Consider the following 10,822-nt stretch of genomic DNA (forward strand, 5'->3'; position numbering starts at 1 on the left):
GTGATTGGCCGAAATCAATAAGTGTCTTGTAGAAAGCAGGACGAGGCGGCTAGGAAGGAGCGGGAGGTGATGTTGCGGGACAAGGATAGTGCAATGGGGAGGATGAAGGAGTTGTTGCGGGAGGAAAAGGACTCTGCAGTGGCGGCTGCCAAGATTCAGGAACAAAACATGGCCAAAAGCGAACTGGCCACCATCATATCCGCCCAGGTACTCAATCAGTTGCGTGCCCAGGCATTTTTTTTGGGGCGGGGGAGGGGGTTTTCGAAAAAAAACTATGAAGATAAAAATAAGAAGGTTTTTAATTTAGCGGTTAACCATCCAAACATGGATGTGGTGAAATAGTATTAAAGAGGACCCTTGAAAAATCTGCGACCAGCACGCTACCGTACATATTATACAAAAACAATGTTAAATTTACTTATGCTTTAAGGCATCGATCAAAAAACATAAAACTTAAATTACTGTCACGACTACAGTTAAGAAAGGAATTAAGTTCAGAAGTTTGTTTTTTTTACGTTAGTTTTTTTTTTCTTTTTTGTGACCATTGGGTCTCATAATCTCTGGTCTATTTCAATCAACTGTGATTTTTTTGTTATTACACTTGCAAGAGCAAGTTCCTTGTAATGGGGTATTAGACTTTTTTCCCTTTTTTAAACAGTTTTCTTACACGTAAGACAGTAAGTAGCACAGAAAAAAACTCTGAAGCTGTTTTTTTTGTCTCGAAATCCAGTCCCGGTCGGACCTTATTTGTTTTTCAGTATGTATAAAATTGAGAAAACAATTGCGGGAAAATTTGATTTGTCGGTTTTTTGTTTGTCGGCTCATTTTTGCCTGCTAACCACTTGTTGTTAAGTTAGGAGCCGCTCGTTATATACTAAACACAAATTTGATACTGCTGGTTGTGTTTTTCGACTGTTTATCGGAAATTATTTTCTTTTTTCCCCAAATACATTTTTTTTGGTTTTGTCATTTTCAGCAAGCTTTTTTTATTAGCAAGCTTGCAATTCTGCGCTTGCGTAGTAACGCAAAAGCTGCTAAGCTCCGCTTCGCCTCTCTCTTATTATTCCCATTCTCATGAACTTCTAGAAGACAAAAACACCATAGTGAATAACAGAGTTTGTATGTTGAATGCACGCAATTTTTAGCGACAGTTTACTCTACTCTGTACGAAAGGAAGTTTCTCGAGTTTTAAGCGTCTAACTCCGGTTTTAGCTTTTAAAAAAACAATTATGAAAACTGTATCCAAAATCTAGCGAGTGTTCCACTGTGAAAATATAAATAATATAGAAACCTGTGCAAATTTTCCACTGACGCTTTCAGCCAAATTGCCAAAAAAATTAAATTAAAACAAGAATAGCTGGTCGCTCTACAAGTAGCACAAAAATTTTCGAACACAAAAAAAAATGTTGAGCAAATTGTGATATTTTTGTTTGTTCGGCTATGAGCGGATCTAAAAAAAACCCTAGAAAAAATGTAAATTTGATAGTATGAACAGAATAGGCATATTTGACAACAATTTTTATCGATAAAAAAATCTGACAACAAAAAAAAATACATCTAAAAATATGTTTTTTTCCTTCAAATTTTTCCTGACTTGTTTTCGCCGATCTTTTTGAGTAAAAAAGGCACTAAAAGAAACTCCGAAAGCAAAAAAAGTCCTGGTGTAAATATTGGTTCCTTACAGTAAGCCTATTATAACATTTTTTGTTTTAAAAGTCTGTTTGCTCGCTTTTTTGCTCAAAACTACACCTAAAATAAAAAATTCCTACTTTTTTGACACTGAAATATTTATTTTTTGACACAACTGAAATGATTTCAGTTTTATAGCCCATTTGATTTGATCCAGTGACTCTTTGTGGTGCCTGATTTTGCGCCGAAAGCCACTAAAATTACTCACATACAAAGTTTCTCCCAAATTGCAACGGTCCAAACAATAACTTAAGTTTGCTTTTCAAAGTTTTCTGGGTTGAACACTTTGAACAACAATGACTTAAGTTCCAGTAAGCAATCATTGACTTTATTAATGAGAGATAGGTCATTTTTTTGAATTAACAAAATTTAGGACTACAGTTCAAGTTTTTTTGGATTTTTAGGCGATGAACTGTCGCTAATCTATTTTTAAAGCAACTTTTTTTTTTAAATTGGAAAAAATTTTAATCAGTTGAACAAATGAATTCAACAGTAAATTCTATGCAAAACACTATTTTATGAACATTTTGTGCTCTGAATCTGAAAAAAATTCGTTAACTATCCAAAAAAAAAGCTCAGTTTGAGTTCAAAAGTGAGAGCATTATTTGAAAATGACCGCAAGGAACTCCAAATTATTGCAAGTTATGCTCAGTGAAAGTGGATCTTTGCCTGATGTTTCAGAACATTCGACAAAATTCCAAAATTTTCATGCAAAATAAATTACCTTAATAACCGAATCACACCAGTTGTAAACGCATTAGACTTAGACAATAGATGACACTTTTTTTCGAAACTTCAATCTGGAAGACCAACATGATTCGATAACATCAACAGCAAGGTACCTAAAATCACTATGATTTTTCGAACAAATGTTTTAGTTTTAGATTTGCTTACGTAAAAACATAAAACATACATGCTAAATGAAGCTTCGCGAAAAAAAAATTAATAGATTTTGGAAGTCGTTAGTAGTTACTTGACTGAACTGAAAATATAAGATAAATTACATTGCATGTAGTGATCTGAACGTGATTTATTACAAAACAAACACAGTAAAATTAAGTGTGATCTATCTTCAGTTGATTTTAAGTTCTGATTAAAAAATTTTTTTTGAAGCCATCCTAAACGATAAGATGAAACGAGTAAGACAGCCACTTGTAGTTGCTTTTGTAGCCAAAGGCATAGTCTAAAAGTTAATGAATACTACTGACTCATCAGAACTTAGAACAGTTGTTTTTGACACCTCAGCCTCTTTAGGACAAAATCAAAAGAAATACAAAGAGTAGAGTAGAGAAAACTTTTAAAACAAAAGTAAGCTCCTCAAAGTTATTGGTTTGGAAATAATTACAAAAGGTAATTTTTGTATAACATGAAAATTGAAAGTGCTGTAGACTTTTTTAATTAAATCAGCATGAAATTAATTAATTTGTTTGTTCCGAAAAAAAAAGAAAAATAAATGATGCTCTCAATTGGATAAATCAAGTCTTAAGTTGTATTTAGAAAAAAAAGCAGTTTAAATGCATCCGTTTTCTCCAATAAAATGATAAATTTATTTGTAACAGTTCGGCCAAAGCTGACTAAAAAGATTAAAAACAACCCTTATTTAAACATTAAAACATGTTTTAAAAATGTTGTAGGATATTCAAAAATAGAAGATCAAAGAACCCTTATTTTGAGATTTAAACATATTCAAAAAAATAAAGAGATAAATTTGATTTTTCCAATTCTCTGCCGAAATAAAATGATTGCTTTTAGCTCCTATATTTTTTTTTAGCTTTTTTATACCAAAACAGTTCCCAGCTTCCCTGAAATTAGCAAAATATACCATTTTTCAGACTTAGTTCTCGTGGAGAACCCTCAAGTTATCGACCAATTTCACAATTATAGACAGCGGCAAATTTTGAAAAAAAAATGCATAAACCTATTCTGGCTTTTTTCAAAGCCGAGAATAGTGTACTCAGGTCAATTTGGTTTTGAAAATCAGCACAGTATACAAAACAAGCTCTTTAAAAGTTAACTTTAAAACCTAAAATCATGAGTCTCGAATACCTAAAAAGCGCATTAACCCTGAAAATTGGCGAATAATTGATTGAGCTCAGCTAAAGTTTGTTTATGTCAACTGATTTATATGTATTTTTTGGAAGCATAATGAAAAAATCAAACAAATGAATTTCGAAGTCAGTATCTACGTTTTTTCTTTTAGGATTTTTTTCAAATGAAAAACAGCTCATTGTGATATCCTATGCGGTATCGTGTAAAAACTAGTTGTAATTCAATAATGTATTCTGATATATTGAATTTTGTTTTCTCTTTTCTGTCTTTTGATTAGTTACTGAGAGATAAATCAGAATTGAAAACTCTGAACTCTCAACTGAGTTTCAATGTCTCAACACACTGTCACCTTGTGTACATCATAAAGTTAATAACTATATCACCGCAGGTTGGTAGTACATAAATCAATTACTGCTATTGCAGAAGCAGAATGACACACCCCCATCGGCAAGAAATAAATTATTCAATATATATGGAATAATTTATGTTAAAAAGAGTTTAATACACTCAATTCACAAAGATTTTGGTTTTTGTAAGATTAGTTCATGATCTTCTATTTTAATTTTCTTCCAGCTCTTTTTTGCAGCTCGGATTCCAGTCCAATCCTTTATCCAGCGTTGCATAGCCGAATTTTCGCCTGAATAAGTGTCGCTCTAACATTCTCAATTTCGTCTCTACGGGCCTATCACTTCGTTCCTTGAAGTCCCTTAGCCTTCTACGGTATTCTTGAAGTGCGGTCTTGAGTAGCGCCACCCCTGTCAAATCCTCTGAGATCTCTTTAGTGGAGTGTTTTATCGGATCACCAAAACGTTTTGGCTCTTTATTTTTTGTCTGTCTGGAGCTCCGTCTGACTCCCGACTCCTCCGCACTTGACTCGTCGGAGACTCCTTGAGGAGGCTCAAATGCTGTATCTCTTTCCGATACTGGTTGAGAATTTCCTCTGATATCGCCCGCGACTCTTTGGACCCCCCGTTTTAACAATTGGTCCGCGAAATTTTCCCATTCAGCGGGTGCCAAGTTCCGATTTTGAAATGTATCCAATATGTCCTCCGGAGATGTTTGAGAATCAATAAATTTCAATTTGGTCTTCTGTTTGCTTTTTGGAGTAGAGCTCGAATGAGTGTCATGAACCAACGTCCCCAAATTTGATGTCGATTGTTCCTGATCCTGATCAGTTGCTATCGCAGTTTGGCCTGTAAGGTTGTTTTGTTTACTTTGAGTTCTCTTTTCCTTTGCTTTCTTATCCGTTTTCTTCCTGGCACTCTCGTCCGGCGATTTTTGACCTGCCGGCAAACTTGGACCAGCCATGTTTGGTTTCGCTCTCTTAATAGCTAAGTTGAGGCCCCCTCCTGCGTTCGTATCCTTTGAAGTTGTGACTGTTTGACTCTGTTGGAATCGGTCTACCGGGTTCACCGAATCAGCAATCTCCATATCTCGTTGTAACTCCTCGTCTGAACCGATGTCCTCGAGTACTTCAGGGGAACTGATCCTTTGAAATTTCTTCGTGGGTTCCGCCGATGGGCTTTTGCTTTCGCTCCGCTTTTTCTCGTGTGTCAGAGTCGTCCTCGTTTGATCAATATCCGATTTTCGGTAGATAGAGCCGGTTGTCGCCTTAAAAGTTGAATCTGTTTTGGTTGCTTTTTTACCCTTCAATTGCTTCGTCAGGGCCTGTCCACTTTTCCGTAACGGGTCCTTTCTTAAGATTGTCTTCGGCGGAGATTTACTTTGTTCTGGTTCTTTGTCTTCGATGAACCCTTTTTCCCAGGAGTATATCATCTCCTTCCGTAGATCAGGATTTAATAATCCGGTCTCGTCAACAATCCGCCTCAGATCATTTTTCGCGGCATCTCTTCTCTCGTGATTCCAGCGGGCATTCGCCTACAGCAGTTCCTTTAGGGCTTTAGCTCTTTGTCGATCCCTGTCCGAATTTACTTGCTGCTTATGCAGCGGACTTGTGTCCCTGCTGAGTTGTCCTTTACGTACTATTTTGAGATTCTCTCTTGATTGGTCGATTCAGCGTTTCAATTGTGATGCTTCCAATGCTGATCGTTCCAAATGTTGTTTGTCTAAATAGTCAGAATTGTTTAGAAACCTATCCCTTACAATGTTAAATTCGGTTTTTGGTAGTCTGCCAAAGTGTGCTTGAAATGGAGATACTTGTATAGTTTTCTGCTTGTTCCACTGTAAATCTCGCATTATGGTACTAAGACATAATTTGATCGATTTATTGTTTTCTTCGAGCAACATTAGCCCCAATCTTCTCTTTATGGTTTGTATTGTTCGTTCTACCAAACCACAGCCTCGATGATGCCCCACCGGACAAAATTTCTGCTCGATGTTAAGATCCGAACAAAACTTTTTAGAGTTTTCCCCTTAAATCCTGAAAATTGATCGGAGCGTATCGATTCCGGAATGCCATGTTTGTCTATATACGATCTCAAGAACTTCACCGTGCACTTCCCACTTGTAGATTTCGTAACTTTCACCGACGGAAATTTTGAGAATCTGTCTATAGCTACTAGGAGATTTTTTTCCTTTCTGATTTTCTATAGGCCCCGCGTAATTGTACTTCCTGACCAGGCTGCGTAAGGATTGGCAGTGGCTTCGACGAATTTTTTGGAATACGATATTTTATATTCTTACCATATCTGGTGCAACTACGACACTCTTCCGCTAGATTCACTTTGTCCTTGTTCATATGCGGCCACCACAGTTATTGTGACACTCCTAACATAGCCTCTTGGCCTGGATGTCCTCGGTGGATCCTCTTCAGAACGGCTTGTCTCAACTGAACTGGAACCGCTAGGCGATTGTTCACCAATATGCAATCGTCTTGCACCGCCATCTTTGACCACAATGGGTTCGTATATGGTCCCATTAATTCGATGCCCTGCTTATCTCCCCTCTCTATTACTTGTCTAAGGCGATCCATCCAGGTTTATTTGGTTGTTAATTCAGCTAGCAAACTTTTATCAAAAGTTTTGATAAATTGTCGAGGGCCTCCTCTTGTTGCTGCTTCTGCAGTTTTGATTTACTGGACGACTTCGGTGGTTCAATGGCACATATCTCTTGTTCACTTTCAATGTCTTCTGTAGTCGTCAGATCCACCTCAATTACTTGCACCTCACTCAACTTTCTTTCCTCCGGTGTAGTTGGTTTGATGCTGATTGGACCTTGACAGTTTTTTGGGCTGTCACTGGTTTCCTCTGTGTTTGCTACTAACTCTCTGTTAATGCTCACCGGTTTGTTACTCTTTCCCCCGATTAGCTGCCAGAACGAAAGTAGTCTCTGGTCTGCTTCTCTTTGTTGTTCTGGTTCGAGTTGCCATTTAACTCGTGATGAGTGTCGTGTTTCACTGTCCGACCTATCTCTATTTTTCCGGCCTCCACGAATTATCTTTCGCGTGCGCTGTAATGTTTCTGTGACTTCCTCCTCTTCAAAAAATTCGTTTGCATTTGACATTGAACGATTCCATTTTGGATCCAGAATGCTCTCCTCTCGATCATCATTGCGCCAGTCCTGTGGTGTATCCGACCACCAATCGTAAGATCTATTGAATTTTTCTGACATCTCGTTCCTTGAGTCTAATTTTCCTATCTTCTTCTGATTTTGGGATTCTGTTTTTTTGGTGAATTTCGATTTCTTTGGGCACAACCGTTTGCTGAGTTGAGTTGACGAAAAAGTGATCTGTTTATCTTGAACTGTTGTGGTTAGCTGTTTTGGCAGTCGTGAAAACTGTTTTCTCTCGTTCCGGTCGAGCCTTGTTCGTTTTTGACCGTTTTGGTTGTCATGACAATCATTAATTGATGACTGTTTTTCTGCATTCCTTCTAGAACATTCTAGAACGTTTTCGTTCCAGTTGAGCGACCCAACGCCTTTCAGCCTACTGCTCATGCAGTCTAATGCTTCATGAAACGAGTTTATTGTCGCTACTACAAACTTTTTGTCTAATTCTGATTCTGGCCAAGGATAATTGAAAGGATCACGCGATAAGTATTCAACTATACCCATGTCCCTCCCCGGAATGTGAACTTTTTTAAACTGATATGGCAACAATCGATCGACCCACAGGATCAAACGAGATTGATAGGTCTTATTAGACTTATTACCGTCTAACGCTGATGTGAGCGCTTTGTGATCTGTTGCAATGGTAAATGGTTTTCCCAAAAGGTAATGTTTGTATCTGTCTACTGCCCAAACAACTGCCAGTAGCTCCAATTCAATTGTTGATTATTTTTTTTCTTGCAAATTTAAGTACCGATCCAATGTAGCGCCCAAGCCATCATGGCTTGCATCACACTTAACTCTTGTTTCTCGGTTAGCGTCATAGTAATGAACTTTTGTAATATTTGCTACTGCGTCTTTTATAGCGTCAAATACCGCAGTGTGCTCATTCCCCCACTCGAACTTTTTGACTGGTAATTTCATGTTCTTCAACTTTTTCTTTTGGTTCTCTTCTGTGAACGTTAGGTAGAACGTTAGGTGGACTTGCTGCGTTAGGTATAAATTTCGCTAAGTGATTAATACTGCCCAGAAATGACCTTAACTGTTTAAGCAATTTCGGTGGAGTTAGATTTAAAATCGCTTCGGTTTTAGTGAATTTTGGACTAACCCCTGATTCTGAGAGGTGATGACCCAACCAATTCACTTGTTGCTTGAAAAATTCACACTTTGATATTTTCAATGCCAGATTTTCATCATCCAGTTTTTTAAGTACCGATTCCACCAGTGTTCTATGTTCCATTTCATTTCCCTTTGACACAATGAGAATGTCATCCAGAAAACAGAATGTGTTTTTAGCGTGATTGATGGTTCTGTCCATGGCTTTTTGTAATTCAGCTGACATGTCCGCTAATCCATAGAACCCTGTAAGAAATATATATGTCCCGGTAGCTTTTCCGCCAACAATATTAAAGTTACACTGTTTAGCTGTATCTGCAGCCAATTTTAATTGACTATACGCATATTTCAAGTCTAACACCGTAAAGTAGAGGGTACCACTTTTGTTTTCAGTAACAATTTGGCTCACTCCATCGATGAGCTCATCGACGTTAGGCATTTGATACTTATTCTTGAACAGTTGTCTATTTATTGGTTTCGCGTCCATCGCCAATTTTATCGAATCGTCCTTTTTACTGTTATCACAATCGGAGCAATAAAGCAATCGCTCGTACATTTATCAAGCTTTGTGATATGACCTTCTGTCAACAGTTTTTCGATTTTTTTTTCAATTTTGTCCTGTATGTGAACTGGAATTCTTCTCCCTTTTTCTTGAAAGGGGGTATTTAAATTTCGAACTTACAATGTGATTTTTTGAAATCCCTTGTCTTTCAAATAAATTTTTGAATTTATTGAAAAATTTTTCTTTCCAACCTTCTGACTGCTCGCACATGAGCACGTCAAACCTGGTAAGTTCCTTCGGCGCTGGTTTTTGTGTAGTAACTATCCCCACTTGTCCTTTCAGATCTAATCCCATGATGCATCTGGTTTTACGTTCTGTGACAAGAAATGTATACAGAACGTAAACAATTTGGCTGAGATCGAAATGAATAAATCAAGGAATATCTCACCTTCCAGTGTTCCCGATTCAGATCGAGCTGCTTGCGCAGTTAGCGCTGCATGAAATGCCTCCAGAGATTCCTCGGATTCTTGCATTCGTGTAAACAGTTTATATCTTTCATATGTTACACATTTTACCTTTTGAAACGAAACTTCTGCAAGTTCTGTGATTTCCTTGAACGTTCGTCTTCAAAGCTCCCAATACACTGATCGGTTGTCTGTTATAATCAACGAATTTTGTATGCAAATTCAGTTTTTCCGACGGAATGAATCTTACTTTGCTTGATTTGTTCATTATTTCCTTTGCCGTCGCCCAATTTAGGAAAGAAACTGGACTTCCCGTGTCCACTGTCAATTGTATTATTTGATTATCAATTCCTACCATGGCTTTTAGTGATTTTACTCGTTTCAACGTTGGGTCTCGAATTGAATCGATTTTCTGGACTTGTATCGGCTCTCCATTTGATTTGTTCCTCATTTCACTGATTCGATCTTTGACATATTTGGAGACTCTTTCATTCTCCGATTGATATGTTTGTATCAACATGACTTCGAAATCGCTACATGACCCAAAGCTTTTGCTTATCTTATCGCATTCCTCTACAGATCCATCCGATTCTTCCGCAACCTCACCTACTTGCTGAGATCTACACATTTTGGCAAAGTGATTGGGTTTACCACAATTCTTACAAGTTTTTCCCATCGCTGAACAATTTTTCAAGTGTCCCTGATCAAATGTCCTTCCACATCTGTTACATGGTTGTTATTTCATGTTGGGGTTCTTGTTATTGTTTTGTCGTTTATTTGTTTCCCTTCTGTTTTGATTCTTTGTTGTTCCTGACGAAGTTCTAACTGCCATTACAGGTTCTTGTTTTATCCTCACTCCCGAAGTGTTGTTGTTACTTGTTCCTCCTGTAGCCGCAGCATTTGTCTTTTGAAATGCCATTGTGGTTAATTTACTGTGTTTGAATTTTATCGCCCTTTTCAGAACCTCTTCAGGAATTAGAGTTTCGAATGTCAACGCGTCCTGCAATGTCATGTTTTTCATTTTCGAAATGAACAAATTACGGACTATCTCGACTTCCAGCGTCCCGATTCAGATCGAGCTGCTTGCGCGGTTAGCGCTGCATGAAATGCCTCCAGAGATTCCTCGGATTCTTGCATTCGTGTAAACAGTTTATATCTTTCATATGTTACATATTTTACCTTTTGAAACAAAACTTCTGCAAGTTCTGTGATTTCCTTGAACAACATTTTCGATATTTCAACATGCGGGTTCTTTTGTAGAAATCGTTTCTTTCCCTCTGTACCAAGTGACAAAAATAATCTGGACACCAGTTTCTTTTGCACTTCGTTGTAGAAAATGTTGTGTCCGACTCGTGGACCTCTTGTCCTTCTCTCTTCATTCTCCAGCAATACTCTATCCCTTGCTAACTTGTCTCTAAAATTCCTAGCAGTCGTCGCATCTTCAGTCTCTCCATCTCGTGGTGTTTCTGGTCGAGGAGGTGGTTCTTCTAGTATGTCT

At 37.6% G+C, this 10,822-nt stretch overlaps 1 protein-coding gene across 1 annotated transcript in view; it reads left to right on the top strand.

Annotated features, from left to right (window-relative positions):
* The window catches only part of LOC134844030 (uncharacterized protein C6orf163 homolog), a 52,939-nt gene that overhangs the window by 40,763 nt on the left and 1,354 nt on the right, over positions 1–10,822 (top strand). Inside the window, exon 6 of the mRNA XM_063860484.1 lies at positions 33–207. Within this exon, the coding sequence (XP_063716554.1) occupies positions 33–207 (175 nt within the window). The remainder of the gene's footprint in view (positions 1–32; positions 208–10,822) is intronic.

Source organism: Symsagittifera roscoffensis, chromosome 4, assembly GCF_963678635.1.
Source record: "Symsagittifera roscoffensis chromosome 4, txSymRosc1.1, whole genome shotgun sequence".
Lineage (NCBI taxonomy): Eukaryota > Metazoa > Xenacoelomorpha > Acoela > Convolutidae > Symsagittifera > Symsagittifera roscoffensis.